The sequence below is a fragment of the Gouania willdenowi genome, unplaced genomic scaffold, assembly GCF_900634775.1.
Source record: "Gouania willdenowi unplaced genomic scaffold, fGouWil2.1 scaffold_152_arrow_ctg1, whole genome shotgun sequence".
NCBI classification, from domain to species: Eukaryota; Metazoa; Chordata; class Actinopteri; order Blenniiformes; family Gobiesocidae; genus Gouania; species Gouania willdenowi.
The window spans coordinates 1-15,681 of NW_021144902.1; the positions used below are offsets into that span (position 1 = coordinate 1).

General features: G+C 39.7%; 2 protein-coding genes across 2 annotated transcripts; one reads left to right on the plus strand and one right to left on the minus strand.

Annotated features, from left to right (window-relative positions):
* Nucleotides 1-1,471: 1,471 nt before the first annotated feature.
* LOC114458644 (uncharacterized) lies at nt 1,472-3,888 on the plus strand. The gene is made up of 5 exons (XM_028441059.1): nt 1,472-1,567; nt 2,267-2,425; nt 2,752-2,847; nt 3,244-3,496; nt 3,872-3,888. Exons 1-5 carry the CDS (start codon nt 1,472-1,474, stop codon nt 3,886-3,888), a joined length of 621 nt encoding a protein of 206 aa, XP_028296860.1.
* A 2,400-nt stretch (nt 3,889-6,288) lies between these two features.
* LOC114458643 (uncharacterized) lies at nt 6,289-13,290 on the minus strand. Its single transcript, XM_028441058.1, has 9 exons — nt 12,916-13,290; nt 10,506-10,620; nt 10,027-10,125; nt 8,984-9,147; nt 8,660-8,803; nt 8,330-8,564; nt 7,937-8,211; nt 6,809-6,952; nt 6,289-6,297 (listed from the first exon to the last, which is right to left on the minus strand). The coding sequence occupies exons 1-9, from the start codon at nt 13,288-13,290 to the stop codon at nt 6,289-6,291; spliced, it is 1,560 nt and encodes a 519-aa protein (XP_028296859.1).
* Between the last annotated feature and the right edge of the window lie 2,391 nt (nt 13,291-15,681).

Genomic DNA, 15,681 nt, shown 5'->3' on the forward strand with positions numbered 1-15,681 from the left:
ATTCATTTGTAAAAGACTGTGTTCCTGGTACATTGAACATTTCAGGTCCTATGAGCTTGTTGAACACACCTGTGAAGACCTTCTTGTCCTGGATCCAGATGTGCTGACGGATTTCCACCCTCTAACAGCATACACAGTTGGTGGAAAGCTGATGGTGACCCCAAGGACGTTCCTTCTCTATTAAAGCAACTCAAAATGGTATGTTCTTTCCCTTCCACTCTCTCTTCCTCTCCTCTATTGTCCTCTGCTCCCCTTCCTCACTCCATTCCTCTAGCTCTTTCTTTTCTTCACCACACACTTTATTCTTCTCCTATCGCTCTCTCCTCACTAGCTTATCTCTCTCCTCTCTCCATTCTCCTCTCCTCATTAAGCCTTAGTTTTGTGCTGACTGAATTGAAGGCCTTTTCCAAGTCTAGACCAGTTGAGTACAGTGATTAAGAAAATGAAAACTAGAATATAGACATAAGTTTAGTTTTTTCTTTTTACATTTGTAGACAAAATTATTAGCAAATCAAGCATAATAAATGGATAAATCTGGAAAAAGGAAGCTGTATGGTGTAGATGTCCACTGTTTTCTAATCAGGTTGACTTAATTTTCATCCAACTTTTCTCTCTCCACTTTTTAGACTTTGTTTACTGCGGGTAGTTCTTTCCTCCAGAGAAGCCCGGCGAGTCCAGCTTCCTGAAGTTCCAGCATCTGTTGGGCAATTGATTGATATTCTTTAAGAGAGACTTGAACTTCCAGGTGATTTTTCACTACAGTTGAGGATCCAGAGTTTGGAATGCACTATGCAACTTGACAGCAAATACTGAATTACCAGCTGAGCGGTGTAGTCCTACATATAATGTGGAAACTGTGATTCATCACCAACTTAACCAATCCACTGCTTCAGTCTCTTTCCCAGGACACAATAAGTGTTCACTCTGAAGATTTCAGGCCTAGCTGGACCGATTCTATCCAGATGAACTTAAGGCAGGTTCTCAGAGTGGCCCTCTCCATTTCCTATCCCCAAGTTTTCATATGATGTTGAACTGAAATTGGTAAGGCTAATGTGACATACGAAAAATCGAAGAAGAGCCTTGCAGTGACAAGAGCATGAAGACAGAGATTTTGGATAAGATTGCAGAGGCAGTTTTGAAATTAAAGGCTACCCTGAGAAAGATGAGCTTGAGTCAGTTGCTTCTGCACTGGTTCTCAAATACCCGTGCCTGAGGGGAGCCAGGTAGCATCACAGGCTACGAGGGATGGAAAGCAAGTATCAAGCACAAACTTGGAAACTACAGATCTAAGCTTCGTCGGGCAGGCTGCAATGAGGTAAATGTAAACAGGAAAAGAAAAGGAGGAAATGAAGCGGACAGTCCTTTCACCCTTAAAAAGCCCAAACGTGGAGAGGTCAATCATGTCCCAGATTATCCACAACACCACAATGATTCTACTCTTGAAGAGGAAAGAGTTGCTCTGGTCGATGAAATGAAGAAGAAACAGAAGAACATGACAGTCATACAGCAGAAAATGGCGCTGACATTTTCTCTCAGGCGGAAAGAGGTCGTGGAGTGTCAACCTATGGTATCGGAGGTCCCAGGAGAGATGGCCTGCGCTGTTTTCCTCTGAGGAAAGTAAGGGTGTCCTAATTTTTCAGTAATTGTTAATTCGTTTAGGCATGAGTTATACTAGATTGACTATAATTGAAGTAGTACAGTATTTTTTTTGGGGGGGGGGTGTCATGCATTGGCAAACATTATTATACCCTGTGTTACCCTCCACTCAAGGCCATAACATTGTTACATCAAAATCTGTGACCCATTAGATTCTTTGACATGTCCTAATATTCTTACCCTGAGCATTTCACACCTATGGAAGCTCATTTCTGCCAGTCCAAGAAAAGAGTCCCCATGCTAAATCGAAATTATGAAATAGAAAGTCAATCTCATAATTTTGACTTGGCATGGATGTTTTTTTTCTTTTACTAGGGTAAATAGGGTTTTTATTGACTGAGATAGTTGGGGAAAGAATACTTAGGCAGGTCTGATTGCTCACAGATTGCGGTACAACATGGAACATGATAAAAAGCATTTGCATATTGATACTAGTTTTTGTGAGAGGTATTTCTATTCATGTGCAAAATGTGTATTCATGAGAGCTTTTTGAAGTAAGTTTTGCTTTTCATAACATGGTCATTGGACAGGGTGTAGACTGCACAAGACAGCTATCCAGGAATTTTCTGTGCTGAATAAATGACAATATTTTGTTGATTGTCTTGTTTAGATATCAGAAGGATTTCATCGGATTACGAGCAAAGACCTCCTGGGGACTTTCAATGCATCCCTTGACAAATTTGTGCCTGGCCTGTTGAAACTGTACCGGTCTAAGAAGGGAGCTCTTGGACAGAAGATGGAAGACCTGCTGGAAAAACTTGATGAACAGGTGAGAGAAGTGCTCCTTTGCCTGAAGTTATTTTGGCTTCAGCCATAACACATTTGTGGAAATGTGTCAGTGGAAATGAATGTCAGCAGTCATTGCTTTACGTTCTTATTTGGCAATATTTGATTTAACAAATTTTATTTTGTAAAAGTAAAGTAAAATTGTTAACATAGTTGCAGTGTTGTTGGTTTTTTTTTAGTTTTACATGTTGCTGGGTCTGACCTGTGCTTTATTTTCATTAATATAAAAGTTCTGATTTTGCAATGTGTATAAGTACACTATGTTACTATACTAATTGAAATGCTTGTTTTCCACTGAGTACTCTTTAGACATCCAACATTGTGTCCCACCGAAAGACAGCAGCACTGAGAGGCCTGCCCATTTTCGTCAGAGAAGATACAACAGAGGTTTTCCTGAAATGCTTGGTAAGTACAAAAAAGTAATGCAAGTAAAACTAAATCCTGAGATGTTTCAAAGGATGAGTTCCAAAAGATCCAAAATGGAAAGATACACCTCAGTGCTGTCCAGATAATTTTATGGAGAGGATTGCAGTTGTCTATAACTCTCGCTCCCCTTTTTTCTGCTGAGAAGCAGCTGGGCATTGTTTATGTGTGTTCCATTGCAGAAAATACTTTCGTACAAAACTCATCACAAGGGTGGTGGGAGAAAGCTACTACGTCATTAATTAAAGAAAAATAAGCTTTTTCTTTTTAAAACCTCCATGAGTCAAATGACCAGCATGATACGGAGGTTTAATTTCAAATCTGTAGAAATGTATTTTGTCTTTAGTTCTCAATAATTAATCTTATACCTTTCTTCAGGATACTGACATTTTGGAACCAGTGTTGAACGGTGTATCTGTTGCCATCCTCACCATCCTACAAGATGACGATGCCGGTACGACTGTGCGAGACCATGCAGTTGTGTTGGAAGGGGATATTGTGCTACATAACATTCCAGACCTCTCTTCTGCCTTGGCATACCTCTTTGGCCTTCTGTATGCCCTCAACATTGATTATCCAAAGCAGATGAGTTATACCTTTGAAGCAATTCAAGCCATCTTTTTTGAGCTCGGTGGCTCTCGATGCTCACAGCGCATAAGGGCTTCTGAAAACAAAGCTTTTGCTGTGACTGTTAATGGAGAAGCCAGACATGACTTTAACATGTGTTCTTTAGCCTTTTCAAGTCCATTGCTGTTGAGTCATGTAAAAAAAACTGTAAACCCTTTTGCTTCTGATATAGTCATTCACCTGTTACCAAGAGTTGCTTATTTGGTGTTTTGAACTGTTAAAATGAATTATTGTTCAAGTAAAACTAATGTATGTATGCAGAAAAGAACAAAAAAAAAGAACCTCACCTCTGTTTCACCTGCATAAGGATGTGTAGGTGATGGAAAATTCTATTTTCAGATTAACTGTTCCTTAACCCTCTTGTTGTTTTTCGGTCAAGGGATGAACAATAAGTAACGAAAGGAGGAGAGGCAAGAAGGGAGAAAATGGAAGGAAAGGAGGGAGAGATGAAGTGAAGAGGAAAGAAGGAAGAAGAGAGAGGGAGAAAAAAATAGAGGGAGAGAAGGGAAGATGACGAGGAGGAGAGGGATAGAGGAAGGAGGAGAGAAGTCTCTCCCTCCTCCTCTTCTATCTCCCCCTTCCTTCCCTTTTTCCTCTTCCCTCTCCTTCCTCCTCTCTTTCTCTCCTTTCACTTTCCCTCCTTTCTTTTTCCCCCTCTTTCCCTCCCCTTCCTTCTTCGTCCTTCCTTCCTCTTTCATTTCTACCCTCGCTTTTCTCAGCAGATCAACATCACAAGTGTGTACCCGAACACAATCATACTTTACCATCCCCTGTGGTCGCATCATCAAAAGGCAGTAAAAATTAAAAATAAAATCTTGTTAACTAAAAGCTTTTTTGAAAAGTGAAGTCTTCAAATGTTTTTTAAAAGTGTCCACGCAGTTCATCTCCCGGAGAGACTGGGGCAGACCATTCCAGAGTCTGGGGGCTGCAGCCTGGAACGCCAGGTCTCCTCTGGTTTTAAATTTGGTTTTTGGGAACCTTAGTAGACCCTGACCTGAGGATCGAAGGCTGCGTCCTGAAGTGTAGGGACACAACATGTCTGAAATGTATAGAGGAGCCTGGCCATGCAAAGCCCGGAAAGTTAGAACCAGTATTTTATATTCAATCCGGAAATTGACAGGGAGCCAGTGCAGGGAGGAAAGTATCGGGGTAATGTGTGATGTTCTGGACGTACCGGTCAAAAGTCTGGCAGCAGCATTTTGAACCATTTGGAGTTTACACAGGGTCGACTTATTAAAACAGGTAAAAACTGAGTTACAGTAGTCAATGCGGGACGAAATAAAAGCATGGATGACCAGTTCCAGATCAGGTTTGGACAGTAGATGCCTCACTTTTGAGATATTTCTCAGATGGTAAAAACAATTTTTAGTCAGTTGACGACAGTGGCCCTCCAAAGACATCGATTGGTTAAACACAACCCCAAGATTTCTGATGCTGGATTTCACTGATGAACCCAAAACACCGAGAGAGTTCTTAATAAGTGGGATCTTTTTATCAGGGGCGATGATCAGAGTTTCTGTTTTGTTGGGGTTTATCTGGAGGTAGTTTGATGAAAACCAGTTTTTGATGCATGAGATACAGTCCAAGAACTCAGGTAAAAAGTGAAACTCTGAGTCATTAAAAGAGCAGTATAACTGGATATCATCAGCATAAAAATGATAAGAAACATTTTTAAAACCACGGATCAACCGACCAAGAGGCATCAGGTACAATAAAAACAAAACAGGCCCCAGAACAGAGCCCTGGGGTACTCCACATGACAGGGTGGACACATTGGACATTACATCATTAAAAGCCACATTAAAAGTTCTACCATTTATATACGAGGCAAACCACTGTAGTACAGCACCGGAAAACCCCATTTCTGATTTGAGACGATGGATCAGTGTGTTGTGATCTACGGTGTCGAAAGCAGATGTTAAATCCAATAAAGTTAAAACTGTGTAGCGACCAGAATCAGCAGCCATCATCACGTCACTGGAAACCTTCACAAGGGCAGTTTCAGTGGAGTGGATCGACCTAAAACCAGATTGATATTTATCATAAAGATCATTATCTTCCATGATTGATGTTAGCTGCTTGGCTACCACTTTTTTCCATCATTTTTGACATGAAGGGAAGCTTAGATATGGGCCGGTAGTTTATAGGCTGACCTGGATCAAGATTAGGCTTTTTGAGAATGGGATTTACTAGGGCGTGTTTAAGTAGCTGGGGACTGTGCCGGATTTAAGTGAAAGGTTGATCAGTTTCACCAACCATGCACCGACTTCATCAAAAACATTTAAAAGCAGTGAGGTTGGAATAATATCCACAGGGCTCGATGTGGGTTTCATTTTTCTCACTAGATCCTGAATATCCTGTAGGCTGACAGGAGAGAAGGAGGACCATGTGCTGACGGAGCTACAGAAGTGCACAAGCTGACCAAAGGAGTCGTGATACTGGCCCTAATATCTTCTACTTTATTTACAAAGAAGTTTAAAAACATGTTACAATCATCCCTTGTGTGTACAGGGACATGGGACGGTGGGGGTGTAACAAGATGTTCAATAGTGTTGAACAAGACTCTGGGGTTTCTCTTATTTTGTAGAACAAGGTTAGTGAAATAAGTAGAGCGGGCGCGCTTTATTATTTCATTTAGCTCCATTATCTTTTCCTTAAGATGGAGTCGATGCACTTCCAGTTTAGTTGTTTTCCACAACCGTTCCACTTTCCGACAGCTTCTTTTGAAGTTAAAAACGGTTTCATTCATCCATGGACAGGGTTTTTTATGAGTGCTAACAACGTTTTTAGCTGGTGCTACTGTGTCTAACAGAGTCAGACAGTGATTATTAAAGTTAGCCATAAAAGAGTCAACATCATCACAGCTAGCGAAGGAAGTTGGGTCAACGGAGGCAGAAAACCCACTGAAAGCTGCTTCATTTAGGATGCGTCGCTGTTTTTTCACATTGGAAGGGATTTTAGTCAGAGTGATTGACAGGTTAAATAAAATACAGCAGTGGTCACTTAACTGTAAATCATTTATACTTAATTTGTCTATTTTTAAACCAAAAGAAAAAACTAAATCTAAAGTATGACCTTTGGTGTGTGTTGGACCTGACACATGTTGTACAAAGTTAAAAGAGTCCATAAGAGTCATCAACTCAGTGGCCATAGGACATGTGGAGTTATCAACATGGAGGTTAAAATCTCCAAGGATTAAAACACTCTCAAGTGTTATAATAGATGACATGAACTCAGAGAACTCATCTAAAAATATACGAGCAGGACCAGGCGGTCGGTACAGTAAAACACAGTGAAAAGAGTGTTCGTTTCCAACCTTGCACATCTGGAGCTCGAAGGAGTTGAACGCGTTCGTGTCCAACAGTCTGCAGCTGAATGCGTCCCGGTAAACGAGCGCCAATCCTCCTCCGCGACGCGTGATCCGTGGGGTTCCAAACACAGAACAGTCTGCAGGGCCCAGCTCATTTAAGAAGAAGAAGGGAAAAGGAAAGAAGGAATAAGAGGGAGAAAATGGAAAGAAGGAAAGGAGGGAGACGAGTTGACAATATATGTTGAGATTGTCATGTATTTTAAAAGATTTGTTTAAGTGTTGTCCACGTCACATGAAGCACAGAACATGGTGCTTTACCTGTTAGTTTCCTGTTCATTTTATAGTAATATTTCTAAGAACTTTTAACTGCTGTAGTTCATCATAGTTATGCCCATGTAAAACGTCAGTGTCTGGGTACACAGCCAATCATTTTTGCCACTATCCTATCGGTGTGTGCATGAGTGACTATATGTTGCTGAACACTTTTTTTCCCCCCCACATACTTTGTTTTTCTTTTTTGGTTCTGAACTTCAATTTTAGCGTCTTTGCTGTGGTGCTCAAAGCACCCAAAAAAAGAAACTGGCAATACTTTTTATTTATTTATTTTTTTTACAGAAATTGACCTGACTACCCATAACGTTCTGAAATGTACTTGAGGCACTGTTAAACAAAATAAATAAGATTTAAGATAACATTCAGTTGTGCTTTGTTTTATTCAATATCTATTTATTTGAGCATTTTTCAAATATAATTACAACATACATTTTCCTTTTATTTAAATAGGTAAATTTTCAACTCACTGGAGTAAGAATTGTATGAATATTCAACAAGAATATCTGTGTTTGTTGAAGTTATAAATGCATGGCATTCAATGAATAATTATATGTTTATTTAACAAGAATATCTGCATTTAGTGAAGACAGAAATACATGGCATTGAAACCAGAATTTCTTCGTTAGACTTCCAGGATTATCTTAATTAGGTGAACAGGAAGATCCAAGTTGGCAGAACTCTTGTCAGAACTTGTAAATCTTAGTTAAGTCAACAACAGTAGGCAAAAGTTGAGATTACTCAAAAATCTCTTGCATCATGTTGCCTTGATATTTTAAGTTTTCTCAACTTTTTCTTTTTTACCGTGTAGTCACACACCAGTCTCCGTGTGACCACAGTGTCCTCCTTCAAGTTATCTGACTCAACCTCTTTATTGATGGAGAATCCACGTTCAACCGTAGCTTGGCCGTGGGAGAGGATGAGCAGCTTCTTGCAGAAGGCCCACAGCTCTGGATAAGGCTCCATGGCACTGCACAGGAAGACGTCCAGCCTCTTCTGCATGGGAGGAAAGGAGAGGAAGTCCTCACTCCTGCTCTCCAAGGACAGGAGACTGTCAAACTGCTGCAGTATGACGTCCCCTATGACAAAACAGATGAGAAAAAATAGAGAAAAACATTGATAAATCATTGGGCATTACCAGCAAATCAGATTGAGGATAAATTCTTGTGAATTCTATAATTTGCCTCTTATTCCTACCTGCAGAAGTATCAGTTAGCTGTTTATCCTGAAGAAACCTCTGAACCAGCCCTTTCATGTGATTCCTGCATCTTTCGGGTTCTCTGTACATTACTGACGGATCCAGGCACACCAACTGCCTAACAGTCAGATACTTGAGGGGGCTCTTGTCCTGCACTTTCCTGATGATGTTACACAGTCCCTGCATGCACTCTCTCTTGAACTCTAGCACCCTGAGCTCTGCACCTTTGATGCTCTACAGAGAAATTAGCCATGAATATAGAACATGTCTTCACTGACCTGGTTCAGCCTAACCATTTGTTAAACGATCTTTTGAAAACATCACACTACCTTAAGGACCGACTCTGCACCTAGACCAATGCTGATGTCTTGTGGGCTGAGCCAGATGGTCTTGTCTGTAACATCCAGTTTGGTCAGCTGCAGGGCAGTGATATCGTGGAGGACTTCTCTCTTTATGAAACGTCTGAGTAGACTCTGTCAACAGACAAACACAGAAATGTCGGGTGTGGCACATTAATCACCAACATCAAATTGTCTGATGATGATGCACAATGTAGCCACTATTTCTAGACATCCTAACCACAAACCCCATGTTGTTAAAATGTATCAACTGAGCCCAATCAGTGGTTATTATAACGTTATGTAAATTATCACCATCATCAACTCGGTGAAATCCTTGGGGAGGAATGGGAGCACAGGATTATCTGTCTGATATTTTTTCAAGAAGGGAGTGAAGGTCCTGGCAAGTGCTGCGTAGAACTGCAATTTGGCCAAGATGAGTGGATCCTTTATGGCTGCTGCAACTGTGTCATAGGATGCTGAGAAAGAGACAGACAGACAGAGAGGCAGGAGAATTTCAACTTAGCCATATTACAAAAACTATGACAAGGCCATACCAACACCAGGATTAGGACCAGAGGTGGAAGTAATTAATTACAAATACTCAGATCACTGTAATTAAGTAGTTTTTTGGGGGTAGTTGTACTTTTATGAGTAGATTTTCAAGTCTGTAGTTTTTACTTGTACTTAAGTATTCATTAATCCATGTAATCTACTAAATTACTTTTAAATCATAGTTGAGTACTGAGTCCAATTTTAATTCCTATCCAAAGCTTTTATCTGCATTTTTGTAGCCAGTAAGGTGATCTGATAGCAAACAAGCCGATGGAAACCGGGTCATGAGGACGGAAAACAAAACCAAACAAAAAATGGACGTTAATGATTGATCTTTCATTGATTCTGAATGAAGAATTTAACCAGTTAAAATGGATTCATGGATATTTAATCAATAGTCGCGGCTCCTCATGTCATTTAGTTTTTTGTCTGCCGGAGACATTTACTGAATAAGGAAATAAAAACTTCAAATGAGGGAAAAATGAGGGAAAAACACTTGTTTTGTATCTTATCAATGATTAATGATGAATAGATTGTTGGTGTTTTAACTTTTGGTAAAGGAAAACACACAATTTCCAGCCCTAGTCTGGAGAAGTGACGGTGACATCAGCCGTTAAAAGGAACTAATACTCTGATTACTTTGGACTTTTACTGGAGTATTTCTCTAACACCAGTACTTTTACTCTGAGAAATATTTTAGCAAAGTAACAGTACTTGTACTAGAGTACAGATTTTCAGTACTCTTTCCACCACTGATTAGGACACAGTCACAGACCTATTCACAGCATTTAAGAAGGGCCTACCTGTCCCAGGGTTGGAGAGTCTCTTTGTTTTCACAGCTTCCATGTACAGGAGAAGTGATGGCCAGACAGCCAAGGCTCTCTCCACAACCGGAAGGTTTTCTACCCAACGATGGGCACAGAAAGACGGGGAACACACTGGACTTGGTTATGGTGATGTAATCCTCTCTCCTGGCAGGCACATTTTGAAACAATGTGTGCATTGCTCTCAGCAACTTGTCCAGCTGCCATGCACTGAACCCACACTTGAATGCGTTGTGTAGCGTGTGTAAGCCACAGCTCCCCACACAAATGAGCTGAACACCTGAAGGTTTCATTGGAAACTTGATATTAAAAAAACAAATTCTATGTAGCAATGCTCTGTAGCACGTTTAAATAGTTTATTCAATGTAAAAGTGCACAACAAATAAAATTAATTTTTATAATTACAATGGGTCATATACATACTCACACACACAGTAATGGCATTATAAACTCCTCACCTCCGTACTGCTCAGATTGATCTTTCTGGAAAATGTCGAAGAGTTTCCAGTTCACACTGGGCCCATCCATTGAAATGGACACCAAGTGCCTGAGGTCCAGTTTGTCCATACATTCCTTAAAAAGGGTTGCATTTGATTACTCAAGATGAGCAGCACACATTGTTAGAGAGACACACACACACACACACACACACACACACACACACACACACACACACACACATACTATACTAGTACTACACATCATTATACTATAAGGTAGTGTTGTGTTCAAGACCGCACTATCCGAGACCAAGACTTGCCCGAGACCAGAATGCACCGAGACCAAGACAAGACCAAGACTTTCGGGAGCCGAGACCGAGTCAAGACCAAGACCGAGACAAACCGAGACCAAGACCATAAACATTTTTTTTTTTCAATTTAAAAAATAAATAAATAAATAAAATTATGGCAAGGTTCAACAGTTAAATAACATCTCTCTTTAATTTTAGTTTATTTTAAATACATTTGACGGACAAAAAAAAAGGTGCCTGCAAAAAAATAACTAATATAATAAAACTACTACTGCTACTGATACATTCACAATTATTCTACATATTTGAAAACAAGATTTTTATGTCAGCTGAATGTACAGCAAGTGTTTAAAAGCATTTCTGCCAAGAAATAATGATTCTTGATTCTGATTCTTTGAGTTGTTCAGGTTTAACAGGTCACAGATTTCACAAGATAATTTTTTAGTTTGAAAAAGCCTTTACACAGGTTATTTTTATTAATTCACTTAGTTGATATAGTTTAATTTGGTTGCTGTAATATAACTAGGATATTCAATTCACAAAGATTTCCAACTGTAACTGTAAAAGTGAAACTTTCTGAAATAAAACTACAAACAAGTTGTCATCAGTGTAAAAAAACATAGAGCTACAGGTAGATGTGAAACTAAATAAAACAAACTCAAACCCTGGAAAAGTCATGTAACAAATTAATCAATAGTTATTATATATATATATATATATATATATATATATATAATTATTATTATTCTGGATACAGTGGAAACAGAAACTATAAAAAATAATTATATTTTGAACCTGTTTATATTGTGGAGAACATATTATATACATACATGTAATTGGAGTCTAAAGTCACAAAAAAAACACCACTTTAAAAATATTTAATATTATTTGAGTGCAACTCTGCGGCGATGACGCGCTGGTGACGACATAACCAAGATGGCGGCGGCCCGGACTACAGCCGACATTATGTAATAAAGCCTTAAAAGACATAGATATAATGAAAAGAGTGGATGGACAGATGCATAAACATGCAGACTTTCACACGGACACACACGGACTTATTAAACACACACGAACTTATTAAACACACACAGACTTATTAAACACACAGACTTATTAAACACACACGGACCTCAGTAAACACGGTAAACGGAACAGGCTTCACCGCTCAGCTGGCACTAGGACCCAGAGGCAGAGTAAGTGCGTCCCCTATCCAGCCTTCACAGGCTGTAATATCATCAGTTTATCATTTTACCAGTTATTAGAGCTACTGTCTTTACCAGGGAGATAATATTTATTACTGGTGATTGTTTTCTGGAGTTTTACTGGGATTTTTACCGGTGATTAGTTCATTTCTCCCTTGCGCTCCGTGGTCCAAACTGACACCGTAGCCACACAGTATGAATGTGTCACACACGTCACTCAGTCACATTAAGGAAGGTTGTGGTCATTATACGGGGTGGATTAATTAATGAATAAAGGATTGTTTTATCCCGTTCTTCTCCGTGTTATTATCACATTATAAAAAAGTTTAAAAATAGCAGGAATTAGTGCTGGTCTCGAACGGTCTTGACGGAAAATCCCGAGTCCGAGACAAGACCGAGTCAAAATGCTTCAAAGTCCGAGACAAGACCAAGACCTTTAAAATTTGGTCTCGAGACCGGTCTCGAGACCAAGACCAGTCTTGACCACCACAACACTACTATAAGGCACAGTTGTATACTTGGGTCAGTAATATTTTAGATTTTCAAAAGAGCAAAAAAATTTACTGAATCAATTCCAACATTTTAGAGTACATGACACATCTGTTCACTTGTGCATCTGTGCTATGAAAAAGGACTGATCAGGAACCTTACAGACGACCATTTATGTATTCTACTTGTACCAACATTATTCTTTCCATAAGTTATTAGAATTTTTATAGTGATTGTTTTTTATGTATTTTATATGTTGCTTTGGATAAAAGTGTCTGCCAAGTACATAAACATAAAAAATAAACATTGTTAAGGCAAGTACATAATTGGTCATGTGACATTGCTTTTACAGGACGATGTGTGCCCACAAAATTATATCAATATAGATTGAGAAACATTTAGAATAAAAAAGGTTATGCTTACTTTGAGATGTGACAGCAGGTCTTGTGCAGTGGAATGTCCCATAAACTGGGAGCCCAGGTATCTGGACTGAACCTGTCCCTCGTCCCAGAAGCGAACATGCACATCCAGCTGTTTGTTTTTTGTTGTCTCGTTGAGGCTCTCGTCGAACATAAGAACGAACGGCGATTTGTTTACTTTGGACACCAATTCCTCTTTGATGTGAACCGCTAAACCAAACTTGGCTATGTATGCCGTTTTGTCGGACCCACAAGTAAACGTGGTAGCGATGTCGGAATCAGGGAACATGCTTTTGAAAAGCTCTGAAATACCCTCATTTCCATTGTAGGACTGATGTTTGGCGATGGTGTTAAGAGTCCACAACACCTCTGCTTTCATTGTAGGTGTGAATCCAAAAGTTGTGCGCAGATCCACTCTACCGTTAGTTGCGGTCGTAACTGGAGGGGCTGTGCTAGCGCAAGCAGCTGGTTGGTTAACGTTATCTTCTGCTTCAGGCGCTGAGGTGTATTGACTGCTTCACATGTGTAGGAAATTAAAGCATCTAAATTGAACTTTGACTGAGAAACTGTATTAGCCTCAGTCTTGGGGTCAGAAGGTCTCTCTCTCTCTGTGAAGTGTAAATGTGGACCAAGGGGGGATCCTTTCCCCTTCCTGGCCAAGCAAAGGAACAGTAGGATCAAAGAACAGGTTCGTTCCTGTTCTCACCTCTTTGTTACATTAAACAATCAGTCAATGTTTACTTGCTAAGTTTTCAAACTCTGGGCTCCGAACCCATGCGGAGCCCAGGGGATTTTATCACCCCCAAAGGTGACTCAGGATGTTGGAAGAATACCAGCTGTTTGTTTCCCCCTCAAAATGAGATCAAAGAATATGTATTTGTTTGAAAAGTCACAAATGTAGGATTATTGGAATGGTTCTTGCAGAAATCTAGATTGCAAATATAGTTTGTTCACTGCCACTCTTCAGATAATTCGAGAACCAACAGGATGTTCTCATTCATATAACCCATTGTCAACTACAAGTGTTATTCATTCTATGCAATATACCTCTTCACTTCAAGCTGAGTATAAGATGTCAACAGATGGCTTAATTTGTGACCCCCTGCCCGTTATCTCTGTAACTCGACTGTTGGATGTTGATTAATTTGTGAACCCTGAAAGTTTCTTGTTCCCAGGTTGGTACTTCCTCCATTTGTTGAGGTGTGAAAGTTTGTGTCCTTCTTTCTTTGTTCTAAGGCTAAAGCCTTAGACTCCTCCCGTTGTCTCAAGTCATATAGGCCTTTTTTGGCTAAGATTCTTCAGAGTAAATTTGACCCCGGCTGCTCTCACAGGGCCTCTGCCTCAGCCCTGTTCTTTTGATTCTGCTTGTGTTAATAAACTTTGTGTTATTATGCAAGCCAGTTTCTACGATCCCTTTTTTCCACACTACATCTTTTTCATCGTTCACATCTCCACCTGGGGAAACCACGACAGCGCGTTAACAGTTAGCTGGCTAACGTTAGCAGGTTGAAACACTCCGTCGATGGAAAGTGTTTTCTCCTTAGCTTTGATAGAGTTGATGTGCTTACATGACTTGGCATGAGACTCCAAAGCCTTCACACCCATGTTACCAAGCTGAATCTTTTTTTTGCATACTGTACAAAAAGCCTCAAATACGTTGTTGTCCACCGGTTTTAACCAGTGACAAAATGCTTGTTTATCTTGCCACGCTTCATTAAATTTACATTTCCCCATAACCTCAGCATGAAGTGGGTCTACATGCGATGTGCGTCCCAGTCGACGTTGACGAGAGGACGTTGAGAGAGAAGTTTAGGTCAGTCTGTCGCAAAGTGAAGTGTTCGGATCCGGGCGGCGTTGCGTTCTCAATTATTGGTTCCGCCACTGTTTATTTAGGCTATTACGTTATTTAATCAAAATAATAGTGGTTGACAAATGGAAACTTTAGAGAGGTAAATGTGATACCTGAAGTTACTGCACAAATTTCAAGACCCAGATATCAAAATTCTAGACTTTTTCCAAGTCTTTTTAAGGTATTATTTCCCAATTCATAAATTCAATGCTTTTAAGACTTTTTAAGACCCCGCGGGAACCCTGTGTTAATGATGGATGTGTCAGTGTCTAATGTGACTCTGCTTGGCTTTAGAATGACTAAGAACAGGTCACAGCTGGACACACCTCCACTCTGACTCCACATACAGGGAGACTCCGCCCCCTTTTAATCAGTGCTGTTCATTGGGAATAATTCATATCCTTCTAGAATCAAAACAGGAACTCTTTCACTGTCTCAGATGTTGATACAACACTAAATTTAAATAAAAAGCCTTGTTAATGTAGAAACAATCTCAAACTAAAGAATTCTGCACTTGTTTGACTCATTTTATCAGAATTTGTTAGAAAGACATCATGACTGAATGTGAAAGCAGTGGTTACTCTAAAAGTCTATTTTTAAACTCCGTCAGCTTCACTAAACACTCAGTTTCCAGAGGAACCTTCACTTCCTGTTCTTAGATCCATCCAGTGGATGTTCTTCTCATGGGAACCATGTGTGTTTGATGGAGGATTATGTGCTATCCAATGAAAAGCTCTCCCTCTCTCTGACATGTTTCTCTGTTCAAAGAAATCCAGCACAGACAATAACACGTCTTTATTTAAAGGAACAAGCTTCACTGGACATTTGATATCATTACATTTACATTGATTCAAACTTTATGTCAGAAGGAAGATTTAAGAAGAACTTTAGGATTTATCATGGTTACATAGAACATTGTAA

Bases quoted from the DNA above. Each gene is read 5' to 3' on its own strand.
- LOC114458644 (XM_028441059.1), top strand. From the start codon at position 1,472: ATGAAGAAGAAACAGAAGAACATGACAGTCATACAGCAGAAAATGGCG. The intron at 1,568-2,266 runs GTATCGGAGGTC...TGTCTTGTTTAG, and splicing joins TCGTGGAGTGTCAACCTATG to ATATCAGAAGGATTTCATCG. The intron at 2,848-3,243 runs GTAAGTACAAAA...ACCTTTCTTCAG, and splicing joins AGGTTTTCCTGAAATGCTTG to GATACTGACATTTTGGAACC.
- LOC114458643 (XM_028441058.1), bottom strand. From the start codon at position 13,290: ATGAAAGCAGAGGTGTTGTGGACTCTTAACACCATCGCCAAACATCAG. The intron at 9,148-10,026 runs GTAGGCCCTTCT...TCTCTTTCTCAG, and splicing joins ACTCTCCAACCCTGGGACAG to CATCCTATGACACAGTTGCA. The intron at 8,804-8,983 runs GTGATAATTTAC...GTCTGTTGACAG, and splicing joins ATTTCACCGAGTTGATGATG to AGTCTACTCAGACGTTTCAT.